The sequence below is a fragment of the Myxocyprinus asiaticus genome, chromosome 16 (assembly GCF_019703515.2).
Source record: "Myxocyprinus asiaticus isolate MX2 ecotype Aquarium Trade chromosome 16, UBuf_Myxa_2, whole genome shotgun sequence".
Taxonomy (NCBI): domain Eukaryota; kingdom Metazoa; phylum Chordata; class Actinopteri; order Cypriniformes; family Catostomidae; genus Myxocyprinus; species Myxocyprinus asiaticus.
Window position 1 is genome coordinate 48,980,410 of NC_059359.1, and position 19,190 is coordinate 48,999,599.

At 38.1% G+C, this 19,190-nt stretch overlaps 1 protein-coding gene across 1 annotated transcript in view; it reads right to left on the minus strand.

The window, feature by feature from the left end:
• Positions 1-19,190, minus strand: part of LOC127453811 (nuclear factor of activated T-cells, cytoplasmic 1-like) — an 85,892-nt gene that overhangs the window by 45,443 nt on the left and 21,259 nt on the right. Inside the window, exons 7-9 of the mRNA XM_051720500.1 lie at positions 17,621-17,695; positions 10,848-11,841; positions 6,873-7,032 (exon numbers count right to left, since the gene is read on the minus strand). Of these exons, the coding sequence (XP_051576460.1) occupies positions 6,873-7,032; positions 10,848-11,841; positions 17,621-17,695 (1,229 nt within the window). The remainder of the gene's footprint in view (positions 1-6,872; positions 7,033-10,847; positions 11,842-17,620; positions 17,696-19,190) is intronic.

Below are 19,190 nucleotides of genomic sequence, written 5' to 3' on the forward strand. Positions count from 1 at the left end.
TTGAACCTTCAAAGTTCTGATCACCATTCACTTGCATTATATGGACCTACAGAGCTGATTTATTCTTCTAAAAATCTTTGTTTGTGAGCTGCAGAAGAAAGTCATACACATCTTAGATGGCATTAGGTGAGTAAATGATGAGAGAATTTTCATTTTTGGATGAACCATCCTTTCTCAGCAGTCATTCTGCACACTATATAACCAAATGTGTGTCACTTTATTTTACTTTGTTGACTTAAAAACCAATAGTGCTTTACTGCATGCAGCCATGTATGTACAGACTATGTAGTTTATTAAAGCATAATTGAGACTGAATGGTCATACAAGGCCAAACAATGTCAACAATTTCACATTGTATTGTGAACACAGCAATGGAGTAGAGGGAGTAATCAAACACACTCACCTAAAACGTTCTCTCTCTCTCTCTCTCATCATTGTAAGTAGACCAAGTTCTTATAAATGAACTGGTTAAAATAAACGACTGCCTTTTATTTAGCGTTGGGAACTCCAATTCATTTTAGTGAGTCAGTTATTTTCGGACGGTTCATGTAAATGAATTAGTTCACATAAATGATTCACTGATTCACTTGAGCCCCGCACTCTGTAATTGCTGCTGTTTGTCACTATAATTAGATTCAGTTAATTAAGAATAATTTTATGTTCAATTAAATTCTGTCACCCTATTTGTTTAACCCTTACAAAAAATTAAACACGTATGTACTATATTAAAGGGATAGGTCACCCAAAAATAAAAATTCTCTCATCACTTACTCACCCTCATGCCATCCCAGATATGTATGACTTTCTTTCTTCTGCAGAACACAAACAAAGATTTTTAGAAGAATATTTCAGCTCTGTAGGTCCATACAATGCAAGTGAATGGTGACCAAAACTTTAAAGCCCAAAAAAGCACATAATGGCAGCATAAAAGTAATCCATATGACTCCAGTGTTTTAATCCATGTCTAAGCGATCCAATCAGTTTTGGGTCTGAACAGACCAAAATATAATTGCTTTTTCACTAGAAATCTTGACAGCAGTTTCCTTGGTGATTATGATTTGAAGTTTGTTTACACATGCTAGTGCCATCTAGTGCTCTACACATACGTCAAGCACTAGAAAGTGTATTCGAGTTTGAAATCATGATCATGCCTAGAAACTGCAATGGCAAGATGTACAGTGAAAAAGGAGTTATATTTTTTGGTCAGTTCTCACCCAAAATTGATTATTGTATTGTATTTATACAATTATCAATTATAACATATTTTTTGTTAGTAACTTGTAAGTGTAGCTAACTACTTTTTTAAAAGCTTGACTGTAGTTTAACTACTTCAGGTTATGAGTAGCTTGTAGCTAGGGAAGATACAGTTTCATTGTAGCATCCCCAGCACTGCATACGTGTATGAATACAAGTTCTTAGTTATTGGTCTGTGGTTATTTGAAAAATTATGTATAATTCAATGTTCTGTTTCAGCAGAAGTCATTAATCGTGTGGTCTTCCATGTGAAGCAAGATTTTTCCCTTAAGAATCCATTGTGAAGATGTTGGACTGTGGTGTAAAGGCAAGACAGCTTTGCAGGGTGTGAGGCATCAGCCGAAAAGCAGTTACAAAAATACCTCTGCTTGTTCCGACAGATAATGATAAGAACAGAATGATGAGAACTTATTGTATGAGACTTATTATCTGATTCCATCAAAACTCCAAACTCTCAGTAGCTGGGTTTCCATCCATATAATATATGCAATTTTTGGGATATCACATCAAATGTGCTGGATGGAAACACCACCATTTTTCCTATAGGATTTATAAAGGCATATATTTAGATGTGCATCAAAAAAGTAATGTGACTTTGCCTCAACAAGCCATGTGAATACATAATTTGCTTAGAGAATATCATCAATATCATCGCTCCCAGACATAAGACATCTGTCGCTGAACGCTAGTTCATCAGAGCGTTTTGTCTAAACCCCAAGTAATTGATTACATTTAATAAAAGAGACACATTGGCTTCAACTGCCATTTTCATTACTATTTTTTATTACTAGTGACAATTTTGTTCTCTTAAACACATTAAACACTGCTTAATTCAAAAATTGTTTTTGCGATATTCAGATTTTGCATATAAATTAAATTCGTAACTTGGATGGAAACATGTCTACTTTCAACAACTAACTGAGTACAAACAGTCTTGATTAGAATGGAAAAGGGTTAGTTGTGACCTTCTGTTTTGTGGTGGTGGTTGATGTTTTCAAAGTATTTATTTGGCCACTAACTTTAAAGATAAGTGTCCACATTTGGAAGGCTGTAAAGGTCCGTGTATACTTCATTTTTGCGCGCTCCGGATCGCCTCACGCCCAGTCGACCACGTTGCCTTTCTGAGTATACTTTTCTGACTGCGAATGAATAGGAATGTGTTCAACGCATGCAAACCACAAATGTTGTGACACTCTTTTAATACAATCAATGGCCAGCGCATGCACAGACGACGTGCACAGTCGAGGACCATGTGCGCGAGTCAAGAAAACCGCGTGGCTGTGCTGATGAAGCAACAATCACACCTGAAGTATATTTTGGCCTTTAGGCAGATTGCTCTGGAAGCACTTTGAGGGATGTGAACCCCACCAGAAACAACATCAACTGTGAGGTTCCCTTGGAGCCGACAATGCAGCTTTAGTCTCTCTCTGGAAGTCTCGCTCCCTTGAGCTTCACCGTAGGTGCCTTAATCATCAGGAAGCAAAAGATCCTCGAGGGGAAATAGAGTTTCTACCCATCTGCCTGAGAAGAATCGAACCTCTTAGTGCAGCGCTCCTTATGTCCTCTGTCTGTCCTTCTTGGTGACTCATCTAAGTCAGTCAAATTCAGGGCAGTTGGATCCAGTGGCATGCAGTGCATAAATCGGGTACTCCTTCAGTTAGTGACTGGGCAATAATTACGATTGAGCACAGCAGGAAAGCTGTCAATTAGTCCATTTGTTTAAAATAAATAATGTCATTTGGATTTGTCAGCGTAAAATCCACCATGGATTTTAAGACTGCTTGTTTTGTCTGTAGCTGGGACATGTCCCTCTGTTCACCGTCAGCCTCAGGTTGAGACACAAACGCTGCTGCAAGAAGAAAAAGTTTCCTTATTTACATTCAATGCGTAGGCCCTTCTCCTCTGAGCTGTCAAAGTGCAGACTATTGACGGCCAACCCCCAATGTGAAAATAACACATTTGATTGTTCAGATTTTCTGTCACTCTGCTTATACAAACGAATAACAGAACCCTATGCAGTAACGTACAGCGCGATAATGGTTTTGACTGGCTGTCACGGACCGCTTACACTCCGTCAAACAGGATAAACAATGAGAAGATATTTGTCTCACTAGATTTCACTTTTCAGTGCCTCTAGTCAGAAGCACTGTGTTTTTAGGATGCTGTGTCTGTGTTATCGTCAATAAAATCTCTGACGAAAACATTTGTTGACTAAGGATTCAATGATACTGAATATGAGACGAAAAAGATGCATAATGACGATAATTAAAAGATTTTATCAAAGCATACTGTTGACGAAAATATGACGAGAAAAAAAGTAACATTGCAAGATATGAACAGTGCAAGATTTAAACAGAAGAATAAAAATCTAGAGAAGCATACTGTATTTTTATAGAAGATATTAGATATGGATTCGTCTAATCCAATAATCCAGTATGTTGATGATTTCCCTGCTTGAGTTGCATGAGTTGAACACGCTGAACACCAGAAAAATGAAGCGCTTCTAAACGGGTTAATTATCTCAAATGCATCCTATTTACTGTATTCATGAGATTAATCACTATATCCACATGTCTCCACAGTATTTGACAAGAGTTTGATCTGTTATAGTTTGACACATGTCATTTTGCACATTATCATCAACAAAAAGATATTATTTTTATTGACTAAAATTATATGCCATATTAATCAGAGTAAAACTGATTAAAATTAATGAATATGACAAAGGACTTTTTCATCAAAATCTCAATGTAACCCTTCTAAACTGCTTAACTGAACTGATTTTACTTACAGCTGTAAACAGCTTTCCCTTCCGTCACACACTAGTTTTGTGGAGGAAGTGCTTAGAGAAGTTAGAGCATCTCATCTGTGGATGGCTGTATGCTGCCTGCTCATTGGTTTGAGGAGACATGTTGCCTGTACTGCTGGTGTGCTGGCTGCCCCCTAATGAATCATCTGGCTAGAATGGAACATGATTAATTGCATTCATTTTTCAAACACATTATTCTTCATATAATTAATCACACTAAATTCACACATTAAATCAAATGCCCTAATAATAACATCAACCGCAAAAATAATCTACTATGGTTTTGTTGAACAAGTACAATTTAACCACAAGGAACAACTTGGTTGGTATATTGTACAGTTTATTGCACTCGAGGTTCTCTGCCATTTTTTTTAATTCAGCGTTTTAAACTTTTAAATGTCTCCTCAGCTCTCCTGGCATTATAAGATGGTACAGTGTCCAGTGGATGCACACTGCAGAATCTCGCCAGATGTAGTAGGCCATCCGGGTATTTACAGAGACTATTTAGCTGAGAAAGGGCAACTTCTATAAAATTTATGTGAGAAATTGGAACACCCAATCGTCAACAAATTAAGAAAGGAAATCCTGCCTTACAGGTAAAAGAGCCAGTCACCTTTTAGATACAGACATCACCTGTCAATTAACTCGAGAATGCACATGTGCATTCATTTTACAAGCTGAGAAAATTGTGTTTTTTAGCATAATCTGAGATAAGCAGTACAATTTATGAGACCAGTGTTATCAGATTTTACTGCTGATTTGAAATATGTTCTTTAATCGTAATCTTGACCAACCATTTAGGAGATTTCTGTCTTTCCCCATTCAATTGGTAGGAGCTGCACCTGTATGCCGCTTGTTTACGCTGCCCGGGAGCATTCAAAAGATGATGCCGGATGGACTGACTTGCTAAAAAGACTTTGGTATTTCTCACCTACTCTTTAATTAATACTGAGGATTCAGACACACTACTCAATTGGCATACTGTTTTTGGTATTCTATATAGTAGGGAAGTATGCATATTCGGACACAGCTAAAATAAATGAAATCAGGGGTTTAAACCATAGCAAACTTTATAGCAAATGAACAGATTCTAAGCAGGTTAGTTCGACAGAAGTTTGACGATCAACATTTTCTGACGGTTACACACCTAATTTCACTGACCATTTGTTGAAAAAATAAAATAAATAAATGCTTCAATTTGTTTTTTTTTTTACAACTTTCAGGTGCAATTTTGTACCCTGTTTATAGAAATGTCAATATTATTATTTTTTTTTTATGTGAACATTTGTAAGAGGAAAAGAAAACTGAGTGTACCTTTAAATCAAGATTAAAGCAGCTTTCAAAAAAGAGCCAGAGATCTCATGAGCAGAAGATAATGTCCTGTGTGTCGCCATGCATTTTTGAGTGACCTGAGGCCTTTTAGTGGCGCCAAGTACAATATTCTGATGCTCCATGCTGATGATGCCACAGTCATTTACATCCATTGACCCCATGACCTGTTACAGACTTGACTCCTGCATCCAAGAGCCATTAATAATGTATGTGCATGCACACACACACACACACACACACACACACACACACACACACACACACACACACACACACACACACACACACACACACGCGTGCATGCGCGCACACACGCAAACACACATTCCAGTCATCAGAAAACAAAGATCCTGTTTAATAAAGACAGAGTCATGGTGAGATCTTTCTGTCTTCCAACAAGTATTATGAATCTGTCAAACTAAAACAACACACATGACTAAAAAGTGAACAGCAAGGGTAAATCTTGACTCATAATGCATCCAAGATGCAGGAGCTTGTTAAATATACAGTATAACCTAATAGACCTCCCAGATAATTGATAATAAGGATCAAGGCAGTTAGAAATAACAAGAGTCCACTCAAAACAAGGTGAGACAGCGTTTAGCTATTTTGCCACCTGTAGCTGGAACCAGCTTCCAGTAGAGGTCAGGTGTGCTCAAACAGTAGTCACATTCAAATCCAGACTGAAAACACATCTGTTTATCAATTTACTGACTGAGTACTGTACTGCACTTTACTGATTGCACTGTATCATTTTATTTCTGTTTTATTTTCTTTCATTTTCATTCATTTAAATATCTGATGAAAACATCTGAACGAAAAAGGTGGAGGTTATTAAAGACTACAAGAATGGTTGCTTCAAAATCATGGGGTGACAGTCATTAGGACCTCAGGAAGATGATTTTTAAAGGTCATAGGGATAGCAGCTTTAATATCATGGGGTGATCGACCTTCGGACCTCTTTTTCAGTGTTTCTACTCAGATAAGGAGTGCCCAAACTCAATGTCAAAATCTTAATTTTTATTTATTGTTCTTACTGATTGCACTATATCATTTTATTTCATTTAAATACCTGATGGAAACATCTGAATGAAAAAGGTGAGGGTTATTAAAGACTATGGAAGTGGATGCTTAGGACCTCAAGTAGGTGGTTATAAAAGGTCATGGAAGTGGCCGTTTTAATATCATGGTGTGATCCAACTTTCGGACCCCTAGGGCACCTGTTCAGCGTTTCCACTGAAGGGGCACCCTGAACTCAGTTTAAAATACTTATGTCTTTTTTATTGTTATTTTTATTTTCTTGTTCTTGAGTGATTTTAAAATGAACTTTTCTGTATCTTTTATTTTCTTTATTCTTAATTTCCATGTAAAGCAATTTAATTTAATACTGTGTATGAAATGTGCTATATGAATAAACTTGCCTTGCCTATTATCAGATCTGCAGTTATTTTAGGCTTCAGTTGAGTTGAATCAGTACCTGCACCACTGGGTGACCACCTGAGTGGGCCTTCACTGCCCCCCGGCTGCCCTCTGTCTCGTAATGGGCTCGGTGGTGAGATTTGGGTTGAACTTCAATCTGCAGGCTGTACGCACCAGAGTGGGACGGAAGCTGCCAGTCCAGTGGCTTTACAGGCAGACTGCAAGAGAAACATTAAACACTTTTATTGATAAAGCCATCCAATAATGCACACAAACATACGGATTCTTTTACAAAAAAAAAAAAAAACACATGATTTTTCATTTGGATTTGAATCCATACTTTTCACTATTCTATCTAGTCCAGTCTTAACATTGATGCTAGTTCATTTCTAAAATTGCAAACTAAATTTATTTTAACAGTTTATTTTAAAATTGAATGTAGTTGATTTCCAGTTTGACTATAATAACAGGCATTAATATTAACAAAAATATGCAAAACTGAACAAGTTATGGTTGAGAAGATATTTTTCCCTTCTGACTTGACACACTGTTAAAGGGAAAGTTCACACAAAAATGAAAATCAATCACTCACTCTCATGCTGTTCCAAACCCATTTGACTTCCCTTCCTCCGTTGTAAAGATGATGTTAGGCAGTATGCTAGTCTCAGTCACCATTCACTTTCATTGCATCTTGATCCATACAAGAAGTGTATGGTGACTGATGCTGTTATTCTGTTGAACATCTCCTTTTGTGTGCTCTACAGAAATTAGAAAGATATATGGGTTTGGAACAACATAAGTGTGAGTAAATGATTTTTCATTTTCATTTCTTTTTTCAACTATTCCTTCAAAAAATAAAACTGACAACAGAATAATGCTGAAAAAAGTGCAGTCTTATTGCTGTCTAACAGCTCTCCTTTTAACTGTTACATAAGCAAATATGCAGTAATAATAATGTCCATTTTGCTTACATATGAAAGAAATTCTCTCAGCTGATACAGATAATTCACAATTTTTAGCATTTAAAAATATTTTATTTATAAATAAACATTTTATTTTATCATTGTTTTTTTCATCGCTTTGGTCACATTTTATCTTTTTTTTTTATTTACAAATCAAATGTATTCTATCAATAAATATTATGTCTCAAAATTACATACTTCATATTGCATATATGACTGAAGTTCAGCCATGTAACTATGTGGTGCAAGCTGATTATCGGTTAGCCTATTGGCTCACTCACATGTGTACGGTGGCCGTGAAGCGCAAAACAACAAATCTAAAAACACAACGGCAAATCCAAAGACAAAATAACAATTCAGAAACACATCAACAAATCAGAAAACACAATGACAAATCCAAAAACAAAAGAGCAAATCAGAAAACAAGACACCAAATCCAGAAACAAAACAACAAGTTAGAAAACACAACAGCAAATCCAAAAACACAAAGCAATTCAGTCAAAACGGAAAGGGTAGGTACTATAGTTTCTCACCTGATTGGCTATGTAGAGAATACCTCCTTTCCTCAGGACTGGTTTTCTGCCCACTTGGCGATTATTTTAAAACGTATTCCAAATGCTCAATTATTCGAAATTGTAAGTGGTTTGTCACTCAGTAAAACAGCAATGGGACACTTTATAACACAGAGAGCAAAAACAGCAAGCGGGAAAAGTTTTAGGTACGATGTTCAGCCAAGGTAAGTAAGGGACCGTCTAAAACTTCCACAAACTGCGCTAAAACGCCAGTGTCCAAGCGTTAGTTCAATTGATTCGCATGTTCTAACATAACAAACACTGTTATTAAAAAAGCATTTTCTCATTCTAAAGGTTGCAGTAGACTACCGGCGTGATGGCTCACTTTCTACATTTGAAGCCATCATGTCCAATTATGAGTACAGTGAAATTTTACCAAGATATTATTTTCATATTGTAAAGGTTGTAGAAGGCTGTTATTAGATATGCTGATTTACTCTAGATGAGATTTTCCCAGGATTTGGAATTATACATATACAGTATTCAATATTTTTTTCAAATAATAGTAATAATAATAAAACAATGTAAGTTAGTCATTCACACCACTGCACAGCCTGCTACAACCTTTGTAATGTAAAAATTACATCTTGATGAATTTTAGTGGTGTTTTTTCAAAAATTATTATTATATTCATATAATTAGATATACTTGGAAAATCTATCCATTGGCAGCAACCGGAACCTTTATCATTTTGATTTTTATTAAAACATTTTAAACAATTCAGTGTTTTTTTAGTTTAGAATATGCTAATTGAATGAACGCTTTGGACGCCACCAACATTTTAGCGCAGTTTGTGGACTTTAAGACAGTCCCTTACGCACTAGATGAACCATGAGACCATAGATGAACATCGTACCTAAAACTAACTTTTCCCGCTCGCTGTTTTTACTCTCTGTGTTATAAAGTTTCCTGTTACTGTTCTCCTGAGAGACAAAACACTCCAAATTATTTCGTTTTTCAGTCAGTGACATTTTGGCATGGATTTTGATATAATCAGTGAACCAATCCTGAAGAAAGCACTAGGTCTCATTCACACAGCCAATCAGGTGAGAAGCTATGGTACCTACCCTTTCCGTTTCGATTGAATTGCTGTTGTTTTTTGTCTTGCTGATGTGTTTTATGATTTGCTGTTGTGTTTTCTGATTTGCTGTTTTGTTTCTGGATTTGGTGTCGTGTTTTCTGATTTGCTCTTACGTTTTTTTGGATTTGCCATTGTGTTTTATGATTTGTTGATGTGTTTCTGAATTGTTATTTTTTCTTTGGATTTGCCATTGTGTTTTATATTTGTTGTTTTGTTTTGCACTTCACGGCCACCATACATGTGACATGTTAAGCCAATCAGCTCACGTGGAGAAAGACAATCAACTTGTGTCTCCCTCTCTTTGTCTAATTTAAATAGCTCAATTTTGCAGATAAGCTGGTTTCACTGTAGCACACTGAAATCATTTTTCACTGAAACCCACCAACACCCCATCTTCACCTGTCTAGATCTGCTACATGAGGATTGTATGTCTATTTGAGCAGCAGCAAGTCCTACATGCTCGATACATCATGTCTTGTGTTTTATCAAAAATGCAGCAGCATGTCCACATGTGTGTCAATGCACTCAGTATGTCTGTGTATGTTCTAGCAGTAACAAGTCTCAGTACTTGCTCTGCAGCAGCAGTAGCGTAGCAGATCTAGTCCGCCAAGACTAATATCCTATCAATATGTCATTCCCACATTAACATGCTAAATATTATATATACTGTATATACAATGTATTGTTACTTGCTTATTTTTTACATGCATAATTTGTACTGTTTACAAGAATTTCCATTGATATGTAGAACAAGTGCTTAAACCGTACTGTCTCTTTAACAATAGCGGCAGTTCAAAGAGTATCTCATAGAAGTGTCTTGTTTGAGCACATATTAGATAGAGTGTCGAATGGCTTATTTACTGCATCCGTGCTATGTGTGATTATAATTAAATGTTTCTATTTTTGTTGTTTTTGATCAACAACTGACCGTACCACAACCGAAAGTGTAGACATTAAAGAGACATTATTCAAGGACAAATGGATTGCATGGATCTCGTCTTTGGACACACATTACACAGAATGAATCAAACCAAACTTTTAATCTCAACACGCAGAGAAAGGATCTTGGTGCTGAACGTATTCACCAATATACTACTCAATCACTGGTGAGTGAAATTTTAACATTTACCAGCCAATGGCTAATCAGTGGCTAAATGCATGATTTACTTGCATAGGTAAAGGATCAAACTTGGGATTTTAAGAATCGATATTGGCATCGCTCAAAGATCGTGATTAATCTGAAAATCAGTATTTTTACCTAGCCCTACTGATTTGGTGGATCTCTCTTCATAGTTATGGGTGGTGTAGTTCTTCACCTATAATTTGGCTATTAAACATGAGATGTCACACTGAGATCTGGTTTTTAGAGAAGCATATATCACTGTTATTGAGTTTTAGGGTTTAAAACCCTCTCGTACCTGACGCAAGGCTTGGCTTTGATCCAGGAGTAGGGGTGTTGTGGCACAAACAAATAGTCAGTGCAGTAACTCTCCTCTTTGAAGGGCCGTTGGGTGCTGTTGCTGTAGATATCTTCCACAGATTCTGCTTTCAGACTCAAAGTGGGGTTCTGCTCCAGGCAGGTCCTGCGAGACTTGAAGGGTACCCCGTCATCCAGGTCACCCGACCCATCTGTGCTCAGGGTGTTGATCGCAGCAACAATGGCAGAGTTTGTGTACTGGTTTGTGTTACTCATCCATTTATCGTCGGCCGTGATGGGCTGCGGAGAGCCTTGCGGGGAGGGTACAGGTGACGGGCCAGGTGAGTGAGACATCTGCCTGAGGAAGCCGCTACTGAAGCTGTACCTCTTCTTGCTTTGGCCTCCAACACTGCAGGATGGGGAATTGGACCTGGAACCAAATGGGGGCCCAGTCCAGATGTCTTCACTGGGCGAGTGGTGAGAGGAAGCAATGGAGGCCGCTGCATGAGGGCAGGAGGGCACAGAAGGGGACCCTTTGGGTGAGACGCAGGGTGACTGCCAGGATGCGTTCTGGGGAGAGTTGTCGTAGTTGTAGAAGCCCGATTCATAGGAGGCATCTGAGTTACAGCTGCGAGACGAGAGGCTTCTGGCAGGGCTGAAGTAGTTCGGGTCTCGGTATGCATCTGCGCTGGGCAGAGTTAGAGTCGTTACTATGTTGATTTGCTTGGCCATGGGATCCATCGCACTGGTCCATCCCACATCTTCCTTTGGATAATGTCTGTAGGAGGTGATTTCAATACGTGGGCTGTCCAGAGAGACCACTCCATTAGACTGGACGCCATGGGAAAGATAGTACTTGGAGGCCACGGCCTCTTCCCTTTGGCTGACAGTGATCACAGGACTCGACTGCAGACTGTGGTATTGATCAGCCAAACAAGGGTTTTCCACAGATAAAGGCACAGACAGGCTCATTGTGGAAGGATAGGAAAAAGCATCTGCAATAAAGAAAGGAAGGAATATTATGCCACTAGTCATGTTTCCATCCAACTTATGAATTTAATTTACACACATATTTGGAATATCACAATGTAGGGCTTTACTGGTTGTTGAGATCAGTGTTACTATCAGAAATAATTAATAATTATTTCTGTAGTTATTAATCAATATTTAAATTAATTAATTGGATCTAACTCATTAAAACCTCATATGGGACTCCAATAAATGTAGTGTGCTACGTTTAGGAGCAAGTTTGGTTATTAGCAATAATTAATAATTATCAAAGATAATTATTAATTATTAAAATCAATAGAACATTGATGAGAATCAATGTTAGCTTTTTTAAATCCTTTAAATCAACAGTTATCAAAGATAATCGTTAATTGTTAACGTCGATGAAACATTAATTAAAATTAACACTAGCTTGTTGATCATTCAAATTCAATCAAAGATAATTATCAATTATCAAAAATCAATAGAATATTAATAAGGATTAACATTGACGGGGCACCACCCTGGAATCAGGGACTAATAACCGAATATTAAAACAGTCTCAATATTTGATTGTTTTCTTAGGAAAATCGGCATCCGAAGAATATTGATTTTCGGGAAAAAAACAATGAATGAAGGTTTGAATCCGAGCACTGACATCCCGTCAGCACGACACAGGCATATGCAAAACAAACCAAAACACTTCTCTTTGTAATATAAACAAAAGTTTATTTATGCAGTAATATCAATTAATAATTAATACAATGCAGTCGATAAACTTCCGACTTACAACTACAAACTAAACAGTGACATGATTAGATATGGAAATAAAAATAATCCTATAACACATAAGGTGTGTGTGTGAGACAGTGTGTGTGTGTGTGTGTGTGTGTGTGTGTGTGTGTGTGTGTGTGTGTGTGTGTGTCAGTGTGGTTAGTGAGAGAGAGAGAGAGATGATTAAGTGACAGCCCGAAAGCTGATTTCGCGATAGCTGGAGATAAAGCAGCCGTGTTCATCACTCAGAGATGCGGTTTTACGAGCGGGGCTCGTAAAAGTCCTGCGTTATTTGACTCTAATGGATGAACTCAGTTGCTGTCTCACCCGCGATGGCGAAAATGCACAACAGTCCAATTTGGTTGGACCACAATACAGCAAAACAAATTTGTGATAATTAATACCCTGAGTATTAATAATTAGCGGACATGGGGGTCCGTAAACTGTACAAGCAAAAACCTTGAAACACAAGAATAGCACACTATAATATTCTATCTCTGCCCAGACGTAAACCTCTTACTTGAATCGCATGAGGACACAGGTAGAATGTGTTTTCCCCCGTCCTTTAACTCTGACCCGGTTCCTTGAGGCTCGTGTGATGACGGGGGGGCTGTTTCCTCGCGCTGTCGGCGGGCGGTACGGCTGTTGATTCTCGGCGGGCTGGCGGAGAACTCAGAAATGTCGACTTGATTGAAGATGGAAGAGAAATCTTTAATCTCTACACTTCTGTAGGCCAACGGATGAAGATGCGAATTGCTCGGCGGTCTCCTTCGGATCTGTTCGGTTGAACACAGAGTAATCTCAACTCGTTCAGCGAGATGGAGATTGTATGGCTACAGTTTCAAGTCGGACATTACTTCCTTAAGCCACGAGGTTGCACCAGAGAGCAGCAAAAAGCTACGTCCGTATTCGGTGAACTAAGTCGCTGGAAGCAACTTTGGAAGCATTTCAGAATTATTTGAAGTCCTGATGATGTCATGTTTGAGGGACGTTCTGTTGTGTGCCTCATCCAATAGGAGTGGAGTGCTCGATCCTTTAGTGAGCAAGGCTTCATGGATTTGTAGTCTGTTTTGGACTCCCTTTGTTTGATTTTGGCGCGATTTTTATCAGTAAAATTTACGACTTAGAAGGAGGGGGCTTGAGAAATGTTTTTGACTGTTAGGCCTGCCTTTAACTTCTATCTGAATACATGAGGCCCAACAACGAAAACAATTTGTGAATAAAGCAGCATTTCCATCCCATGTGTTTAAAGGTGCAATATGTAAAATTCTTCATGTAATATTCACCTTTTCTTTTGCCAATGTGTGAACGGCTTGTAACGCAACTTAAAAAATTAGCCCTTCCCGGACTTCCTAGGTTGCTTATTAAAGCCTGTAGACTGATTTTCATGTGAAGGGAGAGGGTCGCTTTTGCCGGGAAAATCCAAAGGATGTGACATTTGCGCGCTCCCGAGAGCCTTGCCTCAGTGATTCTGCTATTTAACAGTGTCAACAGACAGTCTGCAACACTAGGTAATGTTATCTTAGAGATGGAATCCAGCAAACGACCGGCTCCAAACACAACACTGACTCCTACACAAACTCCAAAAAGTAAGAGTAAGCCAAAAAAATAAAATAAATACATTTACTGAATCCAGTCTGGCTAAGTGGGAATGTGATCGTGATCGAGCGAAAGCTAGAGTGAACACTGGCAGTACATTTGATTCCTGGAGGGAACTTCATTTGATTTTGGGGATCAGAACTGACCCTGAATTGGCATTCTTCTTATTGGACAGGTAAGCTTACATAACTGCAAAGCATGTGAAATATAGTGCCATAAGGATTGATCTGTGTAATTTTAGCCAACTTGACCTTGCCTGCTAACGCCAACGAATTGCAAGCTACCTTGCTTCGTAACTTTCAAATAATTTCAACAATCTTCTCTTTATACTAAAAGTCAGGTATGCTGATTCACAGTAACTGACATAATGTTAATCTGTAATTATTCAGCAAGGCAAACTACAATAACACATGAAATGAATGCTAGACAATGTTCAAGATAATGCAAAAAGACCCATTCATTAGTGTAACCTAACTTGGTTATACAGAAAATATATACAATCTATTACTATAAAACAATTGCACATCGATATATCAAAATGACAGTTATAATGGAATCACATCAATACTGAATTGTGTCAACATATTTATAATGTACAGTCTATTTTATAAACCGGTACTGTCATCATCCACCAAATTTAGCTAACAGCTATTGATAAAGCTGGCTAGCTAGCTAACGCCAACATAGGCTATCGTATAAATGCAGTCAATGTATCATGCAAAGAAAAGTGATTACTTCAAACTACATTCTCACATAGTCAGACCTATATCCACACTTTGTTTTAGTCCTGTTCCAGCACTGGAGAGTCAGATATAATATACAGTCTCAAAGTTTGTAGTAAAACAATCATAACTGTGTAATTTTAATTATGCTACCTCAGAATTTTGAGAAGAGAGTTTCTCGGGGGGAGGGAAAGTCAGTAATTGTGAAATAACAAGCAATATTACTCTGATCCACACAAATGTTTATATATTTCTATTTTTTTTAAACAAAACAAATAAAAAGCATGTCATTTAACATTAGCACTTGAGATCAGTGCAGTAGCTCATTGTGTGTGTGTGTGTGTGTGTGAGAGAGAGAGAGAGAGACAGTCCTCCTTGGTTTGTGTGCTATATTTGCAAACCACAACAGTACGAACACAGGACATGTGAAAAAATGAACCTGTTATGCATCACAAAATGCGTGGGGAGAGCAAAGTTAAATTAATTTATGGTAGATTTCCTGCAGAAATAGTTGGATAAACTATTCACACTTCATTAAATGTGCTGGTTCAACAGTATATTTGTAACATTTCTATAGCTGCAGCATTAACAAGCTAGCTAGATAGATAAGCCCCTTTCCCACATTAGGAACTAAAGCCCGTTTTATGTCCTTTTATGTCGCTTTCGCACATGAGGAATTATAGTTCCCCTTAGTTGTTTAGAGAGACGTTTTTTAGCTCCTACTCCGTGGTAGGCACTTTTTGAGTAAAGGGACTGTGGGAGGTGCTGCAACCTGTGATTGGTCAGTTATTACATTTATTTACATTTATTAATTTAGCAGACACTTTTAACCAAAGCGACTTACAAAATGAGGAAGGATACAACATAAGCACTTCATCTTAAGGAGGTAGTAGTACGAAAAGTGCTGCATTACAATTCAATTTCAATTGCATTTGAAAAGTATTAGCCAAGACAGAGATTAGAGTGTAAATTTTTTTTTTTTATTTATTTATTAGAAAAAGTGTCTTTAGCTATATTTTGAAGACAGAGAGGGAGTCTGCTTCACGGATTGAGTTGGGAGGTTGTTCTATCACAGAGGTATAGTGAAGCCGAAATTCTGGGAAAGTGATTTTCTACCTCTTTGTATTAGAACAAGGCGCCACTACATTGCAGACCGCAGCCTTCTGGTAGGGACACAGATTTTCTTGAATGATAAACGGCAAGAGTCTGCATCCGCCATGAGTAAACAAACTTTAAGCTGCTAGCCTGCTACTCAGAGGATTGCGGCAAGTTGCTGCGTGACTTCAATGGAAGACGCGGTTCAAGTTTTCAATTGCACCTTTACTGTATGACTATACAGAAAATACTCTTCTACTACATAGAATTCTTCCTGGGATAATGGACATAAATAATAAGATGTTTATCGAGAGTGGGTAATTGTAATATATTATAAACTTGTCCATGAAATCTAATTAACATGAGGAAAGTATTGTGTGTCTGTTACCAAGTGGTTAATTTGGTCAAGACATTTCATTTTTAGTCAATGGGTGAGTAGTGTAGTCCAGTATTTTATGTTGAGTCATAAAAGCATTTATTGTAAAATATTGTGTTGATAAATAGGTTTATAATGCATTTTCAACAAGTTTTCTGCTAAATTCAGCGTGTGCTGCATGGTTAAAATAATCTCTCCTCTCACTGTGCTTCAGGGATGCAGCACTGGCCGTGTGAGACGCGCGTGCAGTGCTGTGTCCCTGAAGTCGCAGTGAGAGGAAAGATGATACGGTTTGTGTAAATTAGCCCTAACAAAAGTGCAGCTCCGATCCTGGTGTTCTCCATCGGTGTTGTTTTTGCTATTGAATTGCGCATGCAAACAACATCAGAAGAAAAATGGTGTACACTAGATGACATCCCTGCGGGGTTTCTTTGTGTGCAAATGCAAGAAGGTGAAAAGTCTCCCATTCCTCTTAGTAGTTATAAAGTTCAAGGGTGGGAATGAAACGCCAGCCATACAGACAGACAGACGCGCGCGTTTTGTGTGTGTGTGTGTGTGCGTGCGTGCGTGCGTGCGTGCGTGTGTGTGTGTGTGTGAGTGTGTACATACATACATAGAGAAGATTAGAAATCTCTATGACAAAACCCATGCAGAAAGTTAATAGCAAATTAACCAGCTATCAACACACACACACACACGTTTTGAAATTACAAATGTACAAATACATTACATATTTTTAGCATAACAATTTGAGTGAAAAGTTGAATTGAAAACTAACATGAAATTCTTAATATATCGTATGTCGCCTTTTCGCTTTAATGAGAGCATGCACTGAGAATGTTCCAAACAGCAATCTTGTGTGCGTCAGTAGAAGGTAACTGACCATCGGCACAAAAGAGTTTAGTCTACATGATCAACACAAATTTTACATTTTTCAAAATCAAAAAGCTTTTTATTAATTAAAGAAATAAAAATTTGGAATTTCGGACTTCACTGTACACAGAGTTGCATTTTATACGAACTAACGGCAACACGACACTGTGTGCTAAACAAAATACATGTCTACATTGTTAATAATATAAACAGTAATGTTTGATATTAGAATGACAAGCAGGAGGGACTGTATTTAAAGCCTTTGTTGTTTATACAACTGTGCAATCAGTCTTATAAATCTGAAAGGTTAACTGGAACTTTTGGGAATTTTTCGTTTCAGTGACTTACCCTCTGCTGCAGATGACTGCATGATGATGATGATGATGTCAGTGTGATTGACCTCGTGCTGCAGTGTGATGAAGTCTTCAACCAGTGAATGGAGATGTGTTCATGACAGTGCGTGTAGTAGTGTTTTGCATGAGTTCATGCTGTGCGTGTAATGCGAGTATTTTCCAACGCGCTCTCAGTCTTTTAAGGCTGGGAAACACCCCTACAGACGCACTGAAGCGCTCTGGGGATTCTCTCTCTCTGTGTGTGTGTGTGTGTGTGTGTTTCTTTTCTGTTTAACATCTAACCAATTTCTTACTGCATTCTCCTGGGCAGCATGTAGCCTATCATATCTGAAGAGAGTAATACAATCTATGCGTCATTTTACGATATTTTGATTAATCCTACAGTAATACTATATTAATTATTTTCTTATTTCATTCAAGGTCACGGTACAATATATATATATATAATTGTTTTTTCTTTTTTTTTTTTTTTTTTTTAGAATTAATCAACTGTGGCATGTTCTTTTGTCAGTGGGGTTACTCCTAACTAAAATTAACAGTGCCAGTATCACCGCTGACAAATTTCAAAGTTGATTTTCAAGATAAACATTTCCTACAGAATTCTACCATTGATCTTTAAACCACCTATTGGTAGTATATTTAAATACATTTTGATTAATAATCTAACATACAGTAGGCCTAAATGGCATAACAGGGTTACACTACTAACCATTTGAAAAGGCCCTTTATATTCAAAACTCCTTATATATTTCATGGACATTCACAAAAGAATACAACATGTAGAAACTCATTGTTTGGTCAGTGGATTCCCCCTCACCATACATGACCTTTGGCCTTAAGTGTCAGAAGGATGAGACCAGAGATCCAAGTGCAGAGGCAAAGGAACAGATTTTATTGATAATAAACACAGCAGAGCTGGTGAAGCATGAGGGGAACACGGCATCGACTGCAGCGTGGAGATGGAGAGTGTGTTCATAGGCTTGTGTGCATTGTGGTAGTGTAGAGCGCAGATCCACGAGGAATCCTCTGTATGATAGTGTGTTCATAGGTTTGTGTGCGTCGTTGTAGTGTGAAGAGCAGATCCAGTGCAGAGAGGTAACCTATAAGGAATACTCAGGTGAAGCGGCAAGGCAAGCGAAGCGACCAACAGGATCGTAACCACAATCCAGGCACTACAGCAAAGACTGGCAACCAATATAGAAAACATGCAACAGGACAGACTAGGGCAGAGAGAGAGAGAGAGTGGTGAGTAAATAACACACAACAACAATCTAGCAAAGAACACGATGTCGATCGATATCGTCATTCCATTCTGCTGGTGAGGCGGTGCGAGAAAAAGGTGCACGGATGCACCTTCCCGACCGAGGAAGAGTGCTGCGACAGAACAGCTCCGACACCGACCTCTGACACATACACCTCCACGATGAAAGGGTCAGGAGTGATTAGAATGGGGCGGTAGTAAACCTTTCTTTTAATTTAGAAAATGTGGCTTCAGCCCGTGGGGACCAGCAAAACTTAGTATGGGTGGAGGTGAGATCCGCCAGAGGCGCGGCGAGCTGGCTGTA